We start from the raw sequence: 20,999 nt of genomic DNA, 5'->3' as shown, positions 1-20,999 counted from the left end.
ATAGGTGGTAAGAGAATACCACACTAACTAGAAAAATAAAAATTTAAGCAATATTGGAGTACTTTAAAACAATTCTTTCCATTCATTTGATGATTACAACAAATTACAGTCACTCGTATTTATACATTTTAAAAGAATATGACTTCTGTTGAGTAGCTTAGTTTTGGTTGCTATATACACTTTACTTAAAAAACAAGTTATCTTAAAAGAGTTAACAAAAAAAGTTTAATTCATACCAGGTTTTCTCTAATTGCTCTACAACACTGTCCTTCTTTTATTTTATTTAATTTTTGTTTAAGTTGTAGGACACAATATATTTATTTAATTTATTTATTTATATGTGGTGCTGAGAATCCAACCCAGTGCCTCACATGGGCTAGGCAAGTGCTCCTCCACTGAGCTGCAGTCCAGCCCTGTCCTTACTATTTCTAATAATCGAGTTTGACTTAAGAACAGATTACTCTATGGAAATAAGGGTAGCAGTTAACAGCAACTTCCCACATCCTTATAGAAATCTTTTTCAAGATGAATTGCTCTAAATTTTAAAAGCAGCATAACTATGTAATTTTCCTCAAATACAGTTTCCTTGTGTATAGACAGTAAAGTACATTTTTGTACCAAATTTTCTATTTCTTCCAATATTAAAATTCCACTTATATTGTGATACAAAATTTCTTCCAACACAGAATCCATATGTGATTAAATTCAACACTAAAAAATCAATTCTAAGGGCTTCAATATTGTTAGAAGCTAGAACTACTGTAATTTTTATAGGGTCATAATGCACATAATAATGAAAAATACACTTGATATTATACTGTTTTTATCTTCCTTCTTTTATCTGCCTTTTCTTATCAGTCATTTCTTCCGGAGAAACACAACCTGTGTGACAAGAATGTAACAAAAACTCTTCTACTTCACAAAAAGCAAAAGGAATTTGGCACTAATTGGGTACTCATATACTATCCTGATAGGACTTCCTTTATGTACAAATTTCCTTTTTTCTATATCACTATGTAAACAGTATTTGGCTCTGAGGAACCAATCTCCTTTTAAGAGAAAAAGTGAGGGGCTGGGATTGTGGCTCAGAGGTGAAGCAGTCGCCTAGCATGAATGAGGCACTGGGTTCGATCCTCAGCACCACATAAAGTAAAATAAAGACACTGTGTTCACCTATACCTAGAAAATAAATATTTAAAAAAAGATTTTAAAAAAAGAGAAAAAGTGAAAGAATAAAGGAAGTAGTTGATTCCTCAGTTACTCTTTTTTATTAGAAAATGATGATTGGAGACACTGAGGCAGGAGGATAATAAGTTCAAGGCCAGCCTCAGCAACTCAGCCAGATCCTGTCCCAAAACAAAAAATGAAAAGGGAGGGACAGGGTTGTGGCTCAGCGGCAGAGGGCTCGCCTAGTACTCTGCCTAGCATGTGCGAGGCCCTGGGTTCGATCCTCAGCGCCACATAAAAATAAATAAATAAAATAAAGGTATTGTGTCCAACTACAACTAAAATTTTAAAAATGAAAAGGGATAGGTATGTAACTCAATGGTAAAGCACCTCTGGGTTCAATCCGCAGTACCAAAAAGAAAACGGAAAAAGGAAGTGAATCATGTTTTTACACTTCTTTGCTATTTTTCAAATTGCCTTCCAATTATCAAATCACAGTATCATATGGTTCAATATTATACAGACAGTAGTAGACAAGGAAAACTTTCTACCAAATTACTGCCTATCATAACACGTGTGTGCCATGCACCAAGTGATATGCAAAATGCCAGCTTAAAGTCTGGTACTTTTAAAGTTGTTCTGCTCAACCATATCCTCAAACCCAGGCACAGTTCTAACTACTAACCGAAAATGGTCACAGAGAATACAAATTCTAGGCATCAAGTCTAATACAAATTCTAGGCATCGGTGAGGGCAACAGGCCAAACCATGGTATTGCAGGCCTGGCACAAAAGAACAGTTTTGGTAACTCCACCGTCTGTGCATATAAATACCTGCAAAATACAGACTGCAGTTCTGGTATACAAGAGGCCTACCCGAGAAATATTTAAGTTTTAGAGTCGCTAACTAAGCATACCATCACACTGCCACACAAGAATGTGGCCCTCTAGGGAGACAGCAACCCTGCAGCCAGAGACCCGAGGGAAAGGTCTTTCCTTCCGGGGTGTTTTCAGCCTCAACAGAGCGCAGCAACCTCCGCCGCCCTCAGGCCCGCGCCAAGACACTTAGCCCTCGCCCTACCCCACCGCGGGAGGGCAGTGGGCAGCTAGCTGGGTCTCTCGTTCTCTGGCTGAGAGCGGGGAGGCGCCGGAGCGGAAGGATGGTAGCACGAAGGAGGCCTGGCAGTGCCCGCCCTGCCCTACCCAGCCTCGGCGGGCCCCTGGCGTACGCAGCCCGCAGGGCCCACTTGAAGGGGTGACAGCGCCTGAGGGGCCCACAGGAATCTGTTTCCTGGAGAACCCTAGCGGACAGGGCCTCAGGGGTGACCGTGCGCTCAGGGCTCGGCCGACCCGGTCCAGACGGCAGAAGGGGCGCTCCCGCCTGCAGGGCAACTGGACCCTTCAGTTTGCCTCCGCCCCCCGACTAGGGCCAAGCAGGCACCAGCAGAATAATGTAGTTCTCAGGTTTCCCTTCCATGCACTGCTAGCGAAAGAGCCCTGAGCTCTTCTACTGAGGAACGTGTCGCTGCCCCCACTCGCCCCCGGTTACGACATCAGTCACCAGCAAGTCACTCACTCCGCTTCCGCCATCTTCTCTCCTCCATCACTAGCACGGGCTGCGCATGCGCCCCCCAGCGGCGGACAGAGAGGCGGGGTCGGCCCCTATGGTCATGTGGGGTCCTCAGCTGCCAATACCCCGCCCACGTCAGCGCCTGCTGTCTCTGAATTGACCAGGTTTCTCCACCTTATTTTCCACTATCTCATTTGCAAGCTTTTACTTTCTCTTGCCCGGGATCTTCCTCTTAGAAAGGTATAAGTTCTGCGTAGACTGTTAAGTTAAATATGTGAAGAATATCTACACAAATACGCAAAGAGGGTCTCGAAATAAAATACCCACGAAGATGCTGAGGTCTCAGAGAGAAAGGAAATTCGGTGCTGCTACCATGGGGCTTGTTAGCCTGGGACGCGCTTGAGTTTGGTGGTCCTACCCAGCGGTCACTCTACCGGGTTCAAAGGTGATGTTTAGATGCTGGTGAGTGGGTGGTTAAGAAATAAATTCTTCCACGAGAGTTTAAGTGAGCGCTTAGTGGGCTTAGTGAGCGCTTGAGTGCAGACTTGAATAGCATGGGACACAAACAAGAAAGGCCGCCAGTTTGCTAGTACATTTTACTATATGCCAACTCCTCTGAGGCGGGGTGAGACAAACATACAAAGATGAGTAAAATATTAACTATAACTATAAAATAGTAAAGATGTGTTCCCGGAAATAAGTCAATCTGGAGAGTGAGTGGTTTTTATAGACATTAGTGCTTTGGAACAGACCCATCAATCTCTTTGGAAACCTTAAATTCAAAGAACAAAAAAAAAAAAAAAAAAATCTTTACTACTCTTTGTAGAAAAAAGAATATCGATCATAAACAATAGATTTTTTGGTTTTGTTTGTTTTGTTTGGCTGTACTGGATATTGAACCCAGGGACTCGCCATCACTAAGCTAAATCCCCAGTCCTTTTTTTTTTTTTTTCTTAGAGAGAGAATTTTAATATTTATTTTTATTTTCTTTTTTTTAGTTTTCGGTGGACACAACATCTTTGTTTGTATGTGGTGCTGAGGATCAAACCTGGGCCGCATGCATGCCAGGCGAGTTTGCTACCACTTGAGCCACATCCCCAGCCCTTTTTTTATGTTGTTGTTTTTGAGACCCACCTCCCAAAGTTGCCCAGGCTGGCCTGGAACTTGCATCCTCCTGAGTCAGCCTCTAGAGTAGCTAGAAAGTATAGGTCTATGCAACTGTGCCTGGCAAGGATGTCTCTTGTATTGGTAAGACAGCGGAGTCATGCTCATTTCAAGAACTAAGAATGAGGTATTGGTGTAAATTCATCTTAAAAGTGTAATGTGCTCCAATGAAAAGTATACTTATCCTTAGAAATCCTGTGTTCTGGGATGTGCTTAAGGAAGGGAAAAAAATACTTATGTGAACTTAAGCTGTCCCATTTCTTATTTGATAACATCATTTGTTTTGTTTTGTTTTGTTTATCTTCTTCCTGACTGATAGCAGTTCACTTCCTACTAGAACTCACTGAGAAAGATACTTTGAAAAGCCCCTTAGATGCTTAAAACTATTACTACTTTTTCTTTCTGATTTGATATGATGTCATTGTCATTCTTCTCTCTAGAATCAACTGTCTATTAATATTTATTGCTGAAATTATTATTTAGAAAAACAGAAGTGCAAGAAAGCACCATCTTAGACCTAAGACTAATACACAACCCAAGGGTATTTGAATAGGCCAAAATTCTTTTTCATCCCCCTTTCCTTTGGATACTGAAAGCCTATATCCTTTTGTGGCCTCATGCAGATTGGCTTTCAAAATGAGAAAATACATTAGGTAAAATTAGATCATTATTGATTTTTAGAACCATTTAAAGACTCTGTTTATTACAACAACTAACATTTGTATAGCTTCTTACTCACTGCAAAAGATTTCCACCTAACTCATTTGTTGATCTTCACAACAACTCTGTAATATAATTATCATCATTCTCATTTAGCACTGAAGTCACATTAATTTCAAGTGAGGTTCAAGGTAATTAGGTGCCTTTCCTGACTGCTAACATGTACCAGAAATGGTTCCTAAGCTTAAATAGCTCTCCATCTACAAAGCCAAATTTCCTTCACTACATTATTCAGCAAGCCACTATGAAACAGAGGAGAACAAGTGTGATGGACAACTTTCAAGAAACTTAACTATGACTTATCAAACAAGAGGAAAGTATTCAACCTCTTTGTTTCCTTTCTTAAGGAAAATGTGGATGTGGCATGATGACAGGTTGAACTTTCAAAAGTTCATATGAATTGTTACTTTGGAGTAATAGTACCTTGGAAAAGAGCTAGGATCCTAATTGATTTTAGGAAAATCTCTTTAGCTTTGTGCAGGATGGATTGGAAAGAAAGTAAAATAAGAGACAGGGAGACTAGTTGAGAAACTGCATTAACTCTTAAAGAAATGATAAGGGCAACAGGAATGGAAAGGAGGGCTGAGTTAAAATTTAGTCCCAAATCAAACACAGTGGTATGCCTCTGTAGTCCCAGCTACTGGGAAGGCTGAGGGAGGAAGATAAGTTAAGCCCAGAAGTTCAAGAACAGGGCTGGGATTGTGGCTCAGTGGTAGAGCGCTTGCCTGATATGTATGAGGCACTGGGTTCGATTCTCAGCACCACGTATAAGTAAATGAATAAAATAAAGGTCTATCAACAACTAAAAAATACTTAAAAAAAAAAAAAGTTCAAGAACAACTTGAGTAACATAGTTAGACCCTGTCTTAGAAAAAAAAAAATTATAACAAAATTTTAGTTCCTTGGTCACACTGGTCATATTTTGAGTGCTCAATATCTGCATGTAGTTAGCCACTACTACATAGGACAATGCAGATTAGACCATTTCCATCATCCCAGAAAGTGTTATTTAACAGCACTAGTCTTGACATTAGATCAGAGGTTGGCATACTACAGCCCAAAGGCTAAATCCAGCCTGCCACCTGTTTTTGAACAGCCATCAAGGTAAAAATGCCTTTTATATTTTCTGGTAATTGGGAGAAAAAAAATCAAGAGGAGAATAATATTGTGTGATAAAGTTGTGAAAATTACATGAAATTCAAATTCCGCTATCCATAAGTAAAATCCTTTTGTAGAACAGCCCTGCTTGTTCCTTTATGTATTGTCTATGACTGATGGGCTGCAAGGGCAGAGTTGAGTCTCGCTCTTAACAACAACCTAACAACCCACAGAGCCAATAAGTATACTGTACTATCCAGTCCTTTATGGAAAATTTCCTGACCCCTATTCTAGATCACTGTTCACCCTTTCAGAGTAGTTAATATAGGACGTACCCTGTCCTGGGAGCCACCTAGACCATGATTGCTGTCATGGAATCCCAGGTAGTGAGACAGAAAGTGCAGCAGACCCAGATTTGAATACTGAGCTTTCTGCTTTACCAAATGAGCCACCTTGTGCAAGTGATTTAACTGCTCCAATTTTTATTTTGTAATGTGAACAAAAGGGAGGACAATAATACCTTGCAAGATTGTTATAAAATCCAAAAAGGCTAAATTGTAAACTCTAAAAAAAAAGTTCTTTTTTTTTTTTTAAACTTTTCACCAGGGTCTTCCTCCATCGAGATTTGCTCAATAAACGTCATTAAATGTACTTTATACTCAATAGACACAAAATACTTTTTTGAGATGATTAACACTTGGATATTTGGATGAATGAGGCATAAAATTTTATTATATCCTGTAAGTTGGAGTGGCACAATACATAGAATTGCTTTCTCTTTTTCTTTAAAGTAAAATGCTAAAACCAAATGCTTTCGCTAAATTTAAAAAGTAATATGATAAAATCAAACTAAATTGAATAGTATTGAAACCAAAAACATAACCTGTAGTGCTGCCACCTCTTACCTACTCTTGTAACAATTCTATGCTTATCATTCTTATCTCTCTGTATCAATGAGTGGCACTGTACACAGTGGCTATCCCTCCAGGTGCTGAATGGTGCAACAGAGAGCACTAAAGCTGAAAGGGCCTTTAGAAGTCATGGAATCCACATGGAGGAACAATCCGTAGCACATGCAGAATTTGAATTTGCACCTTCTATCCATCCAGTCTAGAGTTTTGGGTCATATGCCACAAGACCTTAGAACAAGTGTGTTGGTGCTCGAGAAACACTTGAGGTGCTGCGTACGGTCCTTCCCATTCTGCTTTGATGCTTAGTGTTTGCTTAGCATTGCATCAGCCTAGGGGACTTTTTGTAAGTAGGGCTTTAGAATCAAACAAATCTGAATCTTGGTTCTGCCAACTCACTGTGTTGTGGACTTCTTGCAATCCGGTCAGTTCCACCTCATTTCTGGCCACAAGACCATGATACACCACCAAAATACAAATCAGATTTGTCATTTCTTACTACCTCCACTGTCATCAATATAGATCAGGCCACCTTTCTCTCTCCTAAACTACAGCAATATACTCCTGACAGGTCACCCTGCCTTCATTCTTAATCCCCTACACTCTGTTGTCCATGCAGCAACCTATAGAGAAAATGTAATTTACATTTACATTACCTATAGAGAAAATGTAAATCCTGCATTGTGGGTCTATACCCAAAGGACTTAAAAACAGCATACTACAGGGACACAGCCACATCAATGTTTATAACAGCACAATTCACAATAGCTAAACTGTGGAACCAACCTAGATGTCCTTCAATAGTTGAGTGGACAAAAAAAAAATGTGGCATATATACACAATGGAATATTACTCAGCAATAAAAGAGAATAAAATCATGGCATTTGCAGGTAAATGGATGGAGTTAGAGAAGATAATGCTAAGTGAAGTTAGCCAATCCCAAAAAAAACAAATGTTGAATGTTTTCTTTGATATAAGGAGGCTGATTCATAGTGGGATAGGGAGCAGGAGTATGGAAGGAATAGACGAACTCTAGGTAGGACAGAGGGGTTGGTGGGGAAAGGAGTGGGCATGGGGTAATTAATGATGGTGGAATGTGATGATCATTACTATCCAAAGTACATGTATGAAGACACGAACTGGTGTGAATATACTATGTATACACCCAGAGATACGAAAAAAATGTGCTCCATATATGTAAGAAGAATTGTAATGCACTCTGCTGTCATATATAAATTTTAAAAATTTACATAAAAAAGAAAAGAGTAAATAAAAACATTTTAAAAAATCCTGCATTGTCTTTCCATCACTCTTAAGTGAAGCCCTGAGTTTTCATCATGAGCCTATGAGGTCCTGTGTGAGTTTCCTGGCTCCTTCTACTCCAGCCACCCTGGCCTCCTTTTTCTCGTTAGCTCTTGTTCTATATTGCCTTTCACATTGGTCTCATCTCTTCACTTCATAAAAACCTTTGTTCAACCATCTCAGAGAGTACTCCTTTACCACCGACCTAACATGGTCTTCTTGTCACTTTCCTTCCATATCCCATAAATTTTTCTTTATAGCACACTGATTCAACAGATATTATGTTATACACATATTTGTTTATTTATTTACTCTTCTCACCAACCTCCAGGTTGTAAGCACCATGTTTTGGTCACTGCTGTATTCCTGCTTCTTAAAACACTAAGTACTCAATAAATATGTATTGAATAAATGATGTTACTTCTTTAAAAGCCACATTATTTATGATTCCGTTTATATTAAATGCCCAGAATAGGCAAATCTATAGAGAATGGGGAATGACAAAATTAGTGTGGGATGTTTTGGTGGGTGACAAATAGGTGCTGAAATTCAGTAGCGGTGAGGATTGCACAAAAATGTGAATACATTAAAAATATACTTTAAATAGATTAATTTTGTCATGTGAATTATTGCTGTAGTATGTATACTGCACACTGCATACAAGGCACAGTATGATATACATTGATTTCAGAATGATTTCTGCTATAATGATTTATATAAATATATATATTACATATTTATATAGCTTTTTTCCCCTTGGTACCAGGGATTGAACCTGGGGTAATTAACCACCTGAACCACATCACTGGTCCTTTTTATTTTTTTTATTTTGAGACAGGGTCTCATAAATTGCTGAGGCTGGCTTTGAATTTGCAATCCTCCAGCTTCAGCCTCCTGAGCTGCTGGGATTATAGGCAAGTGCCACCATGCCTGGCTATATATAACTTTAATAAAATAATTTGTGTAATATTGGCATACTTATTTTGAGGAACAATAGTTACTTCCTTGAAGTAGCTCTGTGGAAATACATTCAAACAATAAAAAGCTGATAATTTTCTTTACTATTTAATCTACAGTAAATTTCCTGTTTCAATATGGCATTTGTAAAAGCCCAGAAGCAATCTACTCTGTAACATGTATGGAACATTTCCAGGTAGTTCAATATTTGGGGGTGAGGAATGGGTGTGTGTGTGTGAATGTTTGTCTAGTTCTATGCAGACTGATGGGCAGAACTGCCATTTTAGAGTTAAAACCCTGAGTTTTTAACTGGCTGGTTATGCCGATTTTCAGCTGGATGCTCTTAGGCAATTTATTTAACCTCTGATCACTAAAGCAGAGCTAACACTAATCTCTACCAGGTGAGTTTACTGGGAGAAATCAACTGACCTAAATGTGATAGTGTATGCTAAAGTGTTCTGTAACTGCAGTGAACTAGGTATAAGTGATACAAATGTGCTCTTACTGCAGGGACTTTTTTGGGGGGAAAGTGGGGACAGACTTACCTCAAACTTGCAATCCTCCTGCCTTGGCCTCCGTAGTCATTGGGAGTCAGTGGCATGTGCCACTGTATTTGACTTATTATGGTTTTTATTTGCAGTTCCTTGGTGACTATCTTTATATTTTCATTGTCTATTTGAATATTTTCTTTTGAGAAACATCTATTCAAATCTTTTCCCAATAAAAACAAATTGAGTTGTCTTTTTATTGTTTAGTGTAAGAGTTAGTTCTATATTCTGCATACTAGTCTCTTATTAGATATACAATTTTTAAATGTTTCTCTCATTCTATGGGATGCCTTTGTGTGCACACGTGTGTGTGTATGTGGGGTGTGTGTGTGTGCTGGAATTAACCCTGAGCTTTCTACATACTGGATAAGCAGACAAGTACTCTGCTGTTGAACCACATCCCCACCCAGGGTGACTTCCTTAATGTTTCCTTGATCCACTAGCATTTTTAATTTTGATCAAATCCAGTTTATTTATCTTCTCTTTTATTATTTGTGGTTTTGGTGTCATATTTAAGAAACCATTGCCTAATTCAAGGTCATAAAGATTTACTACTGTGTTTTCTTCTAAGCATGTTATAGTTTTAGCTCTTACATTTAGGTCTCTGATCCATTTGGAGTTAGTTTTTGTAAATGGTTTATGTAAAGGTCCACCTTTACTCCTTTGAGAGGGATGTCAAATTGTCCCAACATTATTTGTTCAAAACAACAGCTAAACTACTCTTCATTATTGAATAGTCTTGACTCTTATCACATGTTTTTAAATAAATATTGATACAAGTATGCTTCTGTGAGCTCCTTGAGGGAAAGGTTTTTATTTTCTACTTTCATGTCTAGTATAAAACATAATAAAGTCCTAGGACATGATAAATGTTCAATAAACATTCAATGAATGAAAAGCTGACTAGAGATTTCTAATATCAACCAACAAATACCAAATGTTAGACTCCGTTTGGTGGTAGGAAAGCTTTGTACATGAAGCTGACAACCTAATGACTTTTTCAAACCATAAGTTCCCAAGAGGTCCTAGAATTTTACATTTCTAAAATAGAATGGGTTTTAGAGTGGACCTTGAAAAACTAAATAGCAGCTGGTAACCTATTTTATGTCAAATGAGGGTTCTAGCTGCCTTTGAAATTACATTCTGATTGTTATAAGTTAACAAAAGAGTTTTTTAGGTCTTGATAAAACTTTTTTTTTTCAATTAGTCCTGATGAAAGTCCTTTCTAGATGAAAGACAACTGCTTCTGTTTCATACCATGCTTATCTTATGAGATAACTGTTATCAGAGATTAAAACACACACACACACACACACACAAAAAAAAAAAACTCTGCCCTAACTCTACATAATTACTCCTTTCTCTGAATTTCTATAGGTCCTACTTTCCCTTACACAAAACTAACAACAAATTGTTTGGTATTGCTCTATTGCTTTGGATTGTTATATAATGTTAAATGTTATTTGATTAGTCACAGATTTATGTGTGGCCTTCCCAAGTAGGCTGCCTCAACTATTTTATAGTTTATTATATGAAATATAGAGCCCTGTACCCAGTGGACATACTGCAGATTTATTGATATTATCTGCATTCAAACAATTCATTTTTTAAAATAAGAAGTTATTAGCTGGATGTGGTGGTGCAAACCTAGAATCCCAGCAACCTAGGAGGCTGAGGCTGGAGGATTATAAGTTCAAAGCCAGCCTCAGCTATTTAGTGAGGCCCTTAGCAACTTAGCAAGATGTAAAAAGGGCTGAGAATGTAGCTCAGAGGGTTCAATCCCTGATACCCCCCCAAAAAAATAAATAATAAAAAGTTATTAACCATAAGTTTCATTTTGTTTCATATCGTCCCATAGACATATACAACTATTTAGTTTACTACCATGCCGCTTTGAACATGCCTGCTGTCTGATCTCAGAAGCTAAGCAGGTCAGGCCTGGTTAGAAGTTGGGGTAAGAAAGCAGCTTGTATTCTTAGAGTAAGAGACTTTGGAGAAGAAGCATAGTCTTTCATTTGGAAATGTTCTAGTGATTTGAAAATGTTGCTTTCTTAGAGAAATGGAGAGACCAGTGCCCTAATAATTAGTACACATATTTTTAAAGAATTTCTTAATATCATTATCTAAAAGGTTTTAGATATTTTAAAAGGATAAGGAAGATTAGTAGAATTGCTCCCTACAACCTAGTAAATTAAACTCTCAAGAGAACTCTGAGTTGTAGTTTTAAATTACTGAGTCAGAAAGTAGAGAAAGAATCTGTTTCTATTCTCATATTGAGCTTGCTTCCTTATTATGCGATGAAGAGATGGAGTGCCTTGCTGAACAGAAGCAGAATCTTTAAAACTACTATATAGTTCAAATATAAATTTGAGGCTAAATAAAAGGTGACTAAATGAGAAAGAATGCATATCATGACATGATCCTCAGAACATTACCATGGATCTGTGGTAATACAGTAACCCTATTGATTGTGACAATTTTTGTGGGCTAAAGTGATCCTCAAATAACAATGAATTCAGCACACATTGCTAGCATGGCTGTTAAATCCTGGAAAGCAAACAAATAAAACACAAAAAGCAAAACTAAAAATTCTGTCAAGTTTCATAACTTTTTCCTCACCTTCCAAAAAATCAGCTCCTGTTTCAAATTCATGCTATTCTTAAATTATGCTAAAGAATGAAAAAAAAGGGGAGGTGGGAATAAGGGAAGAGAAGTGGAATGGGAATAGGAACAATAAAATGAATCAGACATTACTTTGTTATGTGACATATGAATACACAAACAATGTAATTCTATATCATGTACAACCAGAAGAATGGGAAGTTATACTCCATATATGTATAACATGTCAACATACATTTGACCCCCATGTATAACTAATAAGAACACATTTTTTAAATCACTAGAAAAAAAGAATGAGTTGCTGGAGTAGTAGAGCACTTGCCTCTCAAGTGTGAGGCAATGGGTTTGATCCTAGCACCATATGAAAACAAAGGCATTGAGTCCATATACAAGTAAAAAAGAATGAAAAATATATTGAGGAGCTGGGATTGTGGCTCAGCTGTAGAATGCTCGCCTAGCGTGGGTGGGACCCAGGTTTGATCCTCAGCACCACATAAAAATAAAGGCATTGTGTCCATCTACACCTAAAAAATAAATATTTTTTAAATATATATAATATATATATTACATATTATATATATATATAATATATATATATATATATATATATATATATATATATATATATATATATATATATATAAACAAGTATAAAAATCACTAAATCGTTTCACTTTGAGCTTCATTTATGAAAGAAGGATGTTAGCCTAGATTTGTTGCCTCTGAAACCATAATGGGTTGATCAGCAATAGCAGCAACATGTGAAAATTGGTGTAAAATGCAGAATCTGAAGCCAAATCCTAACCCTTCTAAACAAATTATTCATTTTAACAAAATCCCCACCTAATTTATGTACACATTAAAGTTTATGAAAACGACCTTAATGATACAGAGTAACTTCCAGCTAGTAATTCTATATCCCCTGATTCTGCCTAAAAGATTCCAAGTTTGGTAAAATGAGAGCTCAAACTCTTCCCTAAAAATTGTGCTTGATTTAAGTGAATGGACAGCTCAGCAAGCTGAATTAACTTTTCAAGTCACAGCTTTAAATTAATAAGGGAAACAGGAAATAAGGACTTGCTCTGCCCTGCTTCTATGGTGTCATCGACTTTTAGTATTTAAAAGGATATAGCTACAGGCTTATTATTTGTTCAATACTTATAATTTTGTAAGTATTAAAAAGAAAAGGTAAGCTGGGCGCAGTGGTGCACACCTGTAATAACAGCAGCTCAGGAGGCCGAGGCAGGAGGATTGCAAGTTCAAAGCCACCCTCGGCAAAAGCCAGGCACTAAGCAACTCAGTGAGACCCTGTCTCTAAATAAAATACAAAATAGAGCTGGGATGTGGCTCAGTGGTCGAATGGCCCTGAGTTCAATCCCTGATACAAAAAAAGAAAGAAAGAAAAAGAAAAGGTAAGGTTCCTGCTCTTTAGGCATATAATATGGTAGCTTTGCTTTAAAAGACTCAGTATCTGGAGCCCTGAGCCAATTTAGTTACAGGCTTCTTCATAATTTGTTATTATCTAGAGTAGAAAGTCATATCATTGTGCACAGTGTGCAGGTAATACATTGTACACAGTGTGCAGGTAAACTGACAGGCAGCTTTATCTCTGGAGTGTTCCCATTGACATTGTATACACAATTAGGCAGCCAGAAATCACTATGCACTACTAGCTCTGCTTTTCCTCCTGATTTATCAGTGGCCTAAAATAGTATATGGCTTAGTTCACTGGAGATCAACAGAAATTCGATATGAAAATACTGAGTCCAACAGGAACTAGGTGGAGGTCATGGAGAAATGAGAGCGGGAGATGTTCACACCAGAGGCTGTGGGAGAGAACTGGATTACGGAAGGAGGCCCAAAGCTGGGTGAGTGAGCCACTGGATCAGGGAGATTTTACTAGAATAGGTTTACATTTTCAATTGAACACGACAGCTTCAAAAAGATTTGCTTTTTTTCAAATTGAAGGGTAGCTTAGATTTTATGTTTAATTGTTGTTAGTGGCAGCATACTTGGTGTGCAAACATCATTAAATGGTGATACTGCTAGATGAAATTTCTGTATTTTGAAGGAGTCTCTTTCACTGTGTCATCTTATTAGTCTATTTATGCCTTGCAGTATAGCCAGACACAAGTGGGTTCTTCTGGTTCTCAAAGAAGATGAGGTAGCACTCATGTGCTATTGCAATTATTCTTTATTGTTTACTGGCATGTAATAGGTACTATTTGGCTTTTTTTTTTCTTTATTAGCTTGTTTCCTATCATCATATCTGAACTGCAACTTTCTTGAAAGGAAGGAGAGGGCATGGTTCCTGGTACTAATTAAGGCTATAAAAGTTAATTATGTTGAGTTTTCTTAGACGTCTTTAGTGTTCCATGGCTTTAATTAAATGTTTTATAATTTCTCTTCTTCTTCCTTTTTACTGTTGACTTCTCTGATTTCTTGACCTGTCCATTTGTGTGGGTCACTAGAATAAACCTCTTCTTTTACTGCTTTTTATATTAACATTGGGCAAATTTACTTTGCGGTGGGGTCATGGGAATCACAGGAGTATGACTATCCCACTGTTTTTGTTAGCTTTTTCGCTGCTGTGACCAAATGACCTGATGAGAAAAATTTTAGAGGAGGAAAAGTTTATTTGGGTCTCAGTTTCAGAGGTCTCATTCCATAGAAACCAATCCCATTGTTCTTGGCCCAAGATGACTCAGAACATCATGGTGGAGTGTGGCAGGGGAAAGAAGCTCAGGATATGGCACCAAAAAGCAGAGAAAAAGCTCCCTTTACCACAGATGAAATATAAACCCCAAGGCATACCCTCATCAACCCAACTCCTCCAGTCCCAACCTCCCTGCTACATTTATCACCCAGATAATCCCTTAGGGGATTAATGCACTGATGGGTTTAAACTCTCATAACCCAGGAGCTGCGGTTGTAGCTCAGTGTTAGTGCTCAGGAACTGGGTTCAATACTCAGCACCACATAAAAATAAAAGTATTGTGTTCACCTACAAATAAAAACAAAACAAAAAAAACCTCAGGGATGGGGTTGTGGCTCAGTGGTAGAATGCTTGCCTAGCATGCGTGAGGCACTGGATTACTGGTTTCAATCCCCTGAACCATATAAAAATAAACAAATAAAGTAAAGGTATTGTGTCCATCTACAACTAAAATAATATTTTTAAAAGCACTCATAACCCAGTCATTTCATCTTTTTTCAAACTTTCTTACGTTGTCTCACAAAGGAGCTTTTAGGGGGACACCTCATATCTAAATCATAACACACATAATTTTACATTTTAAGAATTAAATAATTATTCCAATTTCAAGTAAAGAATTTTTCTTACCTTTGTCTTATAGATAGGAACACGAAGCAAAGTCATACTGTTCAGATGTCATTGAGCGCTCAGTAGATGCTAGGTACAGGAGACACAGAGGTGAACTAATTACAATCCCAGCCTTATAAATATGTCAAAAGAAAATTAAAGTAGCATGATACTGTGTATAAACTGTAGAGCAGGAGTACAGAGGAAAAGGAAGAATAAAAGCCTGTGTGGCAGAGACAAGTTTATAAATAGTGTACGAAGAGAAGCAGGGAAGTCAGGCAGGCGTGGTGGGGACTGCATTCGAGAGGGCATTTCAGAATAACCAGAGGATAATGTATGGATATATATCCTGGCATCAGTAATGAAATTCCTTTGTCAGGGAACAACATTTGTTGTAGGGAGCATAGGGAATTGAACCTATAGACACTTAACTACTTAGCCACAACCTCCACTCTTTATATTTTTTATTTTGAGACAGGGTCTCTCTAAGTTGCTGAGGGCCTCATTAAGTTGCTGAGACTGGCTTCAAACTTGTGATCCTCCTGCCTTAGATGGGATTACAGGCAGGTGCCACCATGCCTGGCACAACATTAATTTTTATATTATTTAAAAATCAAAGTAAAGCAATTATATTTCAAAGGCAAACTAGATTAAGGCTCAATCTGCTATATGTCATTATCTGCAGTGTGGGAAGTATAATATAGATTAACCCATGTGGCTGGAGTGAAGGGAGGACCCAGATATGACCTAGAGATAAAGTAGGCAATGTTAACAGAGTGGTGAGGAAATGGAGTAGGAGTAGGAGGGAGAAAAAGAACAGAAAGTGAAAGGGGACATTAGCTAGCTATGCTAACCCAGTAAGATTAATTAACAGAATAAAAACTAAATTATCTCACTAATTTCTGTTGTCTCACTCCAATCTGGAGTTTTAGTCATTTCTGGTCTTCACTTCTGCTTTCATGGGTTAAGTAAAATAGTATGATATGAGGAAATGATCATACAGAATCTGTGTGCCTGTTATTTATTCCTTCATTTGCCATTTTTTAAGCAGGTTATTTCTTTTTTCCACATTGGGGCAAGCACTCTAATGATCACAAAAGAAGAGAATATTGGCCAAGAATACATAAATCTCTTAAGCCTGTGTAAATTAGCATTAATTTGTTTTCTCCTATTAATGGTATTATACTGAACAAAGACAAATATAGCTCCAGCCAGTGCCCAATGTTTAGTCCCATAAGGGCACAAAATCCCTTCAAATGATCAGGATTTCCAGTTGGAACACTTTTCTCTCCTTTGAATGACATTATCACAGGCTCAGTGAAATCACTGAAGTTAGCTAAGGGTGACAGGCTTATGAAAGTGGAGGGCATTAGTAAGCATCATTTTAAGTTCAACAGAGAGAAAAGTGGGCTGGTCCCAGCACTTCAGGAGGTTGAGCCAGGAGGATCTTGAGTTCAAAGCCAGCCTCAGCAACTTAGCATCCCCAGCCTAAGCAATTCAGCAAGACCCTGTTTCTAAATAAAATAGAAAAATGGGCTGGGGATGTGGCTCAGTGGTTAAGCACCCCAGTACCCCCCCCCCCAAAAAAAAAAAAAACAAGAAAAAGAAAGACAAATGGGCTGGAAGACTTTTACACACTATCTATCATTGCCTTCACATTCTCTATCATTCGATCTTCACTTGAGAAACAGACACTGAAGAGCCAGTGGTAAGAGTTTTAAGATGATATAAAGAACGTGGCAAATCAGTTTTCTTATTTGATACTTCCTGAAAGGCACAAATGGTAAGGCTAATTCTGATTGAATATAAAGTTCAGCCTCTTCTGATTAGTCATTTTCTCATTAAAGCAACCAGTCTGAATAAGAAAAGTCATATTTCCTGAAAATATGACTACCAGGTTCCTTTTAAACTCCTTTACTGGCTTCTGTTTTGTTATTGTTTTAATTAAAGAGATGGCTCAATAGTTCCCAGTATTTTGTCACTAAAAATGACACTTGTGTATCCCGATTGTCCTGCATGCATTACTGTACCTTATATTTATGTTAACTGCATCACAGTGACTTTAAAAATTAGCGTCAGAGAATTAGAAGTGTAGCTCAGTGATAGAGCACTTGCCTAGCATATATGAAGCCATGGTTTCAATCCCTAGCACTGGAGGGGTAAAAAAAAAAAAAAAACAACACCTCAGAGTACTTCTAGAATGAGGAACTTTATGAACATTTCCACAGTGAAAACAACCACACCTAATGAAAATTATAAATAAAAAATGACCAGGATCAGACCAGGGAACAATTTATCCCTCAGGGGATTATCAAAAACACTAGAGTGGGGTGGGGTTGTAGCTCAGTGTAAAGCGCTTGCCCATGTGTGTGGCACAGGGTTTGATCCTCAGCACCACATAAAAATAAATAAATAAATAAAATAAAGGTATTTTGCCCATCTACAACTAAAAATATTTAAAACAAACAAACAAACAACAACAACAACAACAAAAAAAAAAAAAAAAAAAACACTAGAGGATTTAGATCAGTAGTAGTGATGTGTGAGATCCTGGGTTTCATCCCCAGTACCACAAACTAACCAACCAAAAAACATTGGAGTGGTCAGTTAGTAATTAGCAGAAAGTGACATCAACAAAGGAAAATCATCCAAAATTTAGGGAGATGAGGGAAACAGACAAAGAGAATCTGCTACAAATATGGCTATCATACCTGGAGAGAAAGAGGGGGAAAGCAGAGTGACAGTATGCATGCCAAAGCCACTTCTTCTAAGGAGCACTGTTGGAGAGTGCATACTGTAGGCAAAGTGGACTTTGTTGAATTAGTCTAGACATGTTACCAAAACAAACAAGTGAACAACCACAATGATAACCACTCTTCTGTATCCAAGTTGGTACAATGAAAATATATAGTTTGAAACAATAACAAAATAAAAAATAGAAAGTGTTGGGAATTTGGCTCAGTGGCAAAGTTCTCCTGGATTCAGTTCCTGGTACTCAAAACAAAACAAAAATAACCAAATTGAAAACATAGAGTTGAAAAGTACAGAAATGAAAAATTTGCAATAAGGGCCCAACACGAGGCTTGAACTGGAAGAACATAGAATCAGTAAAGTTGAAGAAAGATCAGTGGAGATTATATAATCTGAAGAACAGGGTGGAGGAGGAGAAAAAAATATATCCTCAGAGAAATATGGGATACCACTGTGTGTGTAGCAACACATGCATGAAAGAAATACCAGAAGGAAAAGAAAGAGGAAAAAAAAAAGTACCTAAAGATAATAGCTAAAACTACACAAATTTGATGAAAAATTGCCGCAGTCTGGCTGGGCACAAAATAATCGAGCCGCCACATGGCCTTGTAAATTCAAACAGCATCTTTTATTCCCAAACTCTCACTGGCACTCTACACACACTTCCCGGGAACACACTGCTTCCACAGGGCTCCGCAGGCCAATTCTCTCAGAACTCAATGGGAACTCCAAAGTAGGGGCAGCAGGATCCGCCCTAATCCTGGATCCGCCCTATTCCCAGCAGGATCTGCCCTAATCCCCCGGAGCCGCCCTAATCCCAGAGCAGGGTCACCTTTCAACCATTCCCTCTAGCAAAAATGCCAGATGTCATTCTGACTAAACTGTGGCTCTCAACAAAAAATATAATGTAAACAAACATCCAAGAAACTCATAAAGTAGGATAAATGTGAAGAGATACATACCCAGACACATCTTAGGATACAACTGTTCCCTTGTTTCCGTTTCTTTATAAGACATAAAATTAAAGCTGGAATTGTGGCTCAGTGGTAGAGCACTGGTCTCACATGCATGAGGCTCTGGGTTTGATCCTCAGTACCACATAAATAAATAATATAAAGATATTGTGCCCATCTACAACTAAAAAAAAGTCTTTAAAAAAACATAAAATTATGCAGATAATTAAAATAATTAATTGTTTTTTTTAAAGAGAGAGTGAGAGAGGGAGAGAGAGAGAGAAAGAATTTTAATATTTATTTTTTAGTTATCAGCAGACACAACATCTTTGTATGTGGTGCTGAGGATCGAACCCCGGCCGCACGCATGCCAGGCAAGCGGCTACCGCTTGAGCCACATCCCAGCCCTAATCGTTTGGTTTTTAATAAATTTATATGTCATGTGTATTACAGAACATCACCAAACTATGAAACATTATTCCTATGGAACTCTATTCCTTTATATGGGAATGAAGTTACTATACATGTGAGATAGAAGTGATAAATTTTAAAATAAATTTTAGATTTTAAATAAATTAAAAAATTTAAATGCTAATGTTAAACCCCAGAGCAACTACTAAGAAAGTAACTCAAGAGCCAGCGAGGTGGGGTGGTGCATACATACTGTAATCTCAGCAATTTGGGAGGCTGAGGCAGGGGGATTGCAAGTTTGAGGCAAGCCTCAGCAATTTAGTGAGGTCCTAAGCAATTCAGCAAGACCCCGTCTCTAAAAAATTAAAAAGGGCTGGAATGCAACTCAGTGGTAAATCACCCATGCTGTCAATTCTCCAGTACCAAAAACAAAACAAAAACCCAGGCAGAGTTGCATATTCCTGTAACCCAGCAACTCAGGAGCCTGCTACAGGAGGATGGCAAGTTCAAAGACAGCTTCAGCAATATGTATTCAAGAAGTCACTGCTGGCATTTAAATATTACATTTGAAAGTAGTCATTGTAAAAGATTTAGTAAAAGATTAACAAAAGAGCAACAACAGAAAAGACATAAGACATAGAAAACAAAGAAAATGTAGGGTGTGGTGGTGCACAGCCTATAATTCTAGCTACTCAGGAGACTGAGGCAGGGGGATAGCAAGTTTGAGGCCAGACTTTGCAATTTAGCAAGACCCTGTCCCAAATTAAAAAATGAAAAAGCCTGGGAGAAAGAAAGAAAGAAAAAAGAACAACAAATGTAAACCCAACCATGTCAATACATTAAAAGTGAATTAATAATCAAAAGGCATAGATTGTTAGACTGAATAACAAGTTCCAACAACTCTGTGTCATATACAGGACATATACTTTAGATCCAAAGATATAAACAGGTTTTAAATAAAAGAATGGGAGGGAGGATATACCATGTAAATAGTAACTTCAAGGAATTATAGTGACTATATTAATGTTAGGAAAGATAGATTTTAAAACAAAAACCGTTACTAGAAATCAAGATGGACATTTTATAATAAAAAAAGTGTTAATTCATCAGAATGATATAAAATTAAAATATATATAATCTAATAACATAATCCCAAAATACATGAAGCAATAACTAACAATTGAAGAGAGAAAACTATTCAAATATTGAAGACTGTAATATCTTACATTTTAAAAAATATTTTTTAGTTGTAGTTAGACACAATACCTTTATTTACTTATATGTGGTGCTGAGGATCGGACCCAGGGCCTCGCATGTGCTAGGCAAGAGCTCTACCACTGAGCCACAACCCCAGCCCCTAGTATCTTACTTTTATTATGGGATAGAACAACTAGGCAGTATGCCAATAAAGATATAGAATACTTGAAAAAACAATAAACCAGCTAAACCTAATTGATATCTATAGAAAACTGCCACAGTCCGGCTGGGCAAAATAACCAGGATGTGA

General features: G+C 37.7%; 1 protein-coding gene across 3 annotated transcripts in view; it reads right to left on the bottom strand.

The window, feature by feature from the left end:
* Phc3 (polyhomeotic homolog 3) overlaps positions 1–2,768 on the bottom strand; it is an 81,170-nt gene extending 78,402 nt beyond the window's left edge. For all 3 annotated transcript variants that reach the window (XM_071615480.1, XM_027942120.3, XM_071615481.1), the window contains exon 1: positions 2,743–2,768. In XM_071615480.1, the coding sequence (XP_071471581.1) occupies positions 2,743–2,756 (14 nt within the window). In that variant the 5' untranslated portion in view covers positions 2,757–2,768. The remainder of the gene's footprint in view (positions 1–2,742) is intronic.
* Positions 2,769–20,999: the final 18,231 nt, after the last annotated feature.

The sequence above is a fragment of the Marmota flaviventris genome, chromosome 8, assembly GCF_047511675.1.
Source record: "Marmota flaviventris isolate mMarFla1 chromosome 8, mMarFla1.hap1, whole genome shotgun sequence".
In the NCBI taxonomy this organism is placed as follows: Eukaryota; Metazoa; Chordata; class Mammalia; order Rodentia; family Sciuridae; genus Marmota; species Marmota flaviventris.
Note: the sequence above shows the minus strand (reverse complement) of the source record. Positions and strands in the feature narration are given on the sequence as shown.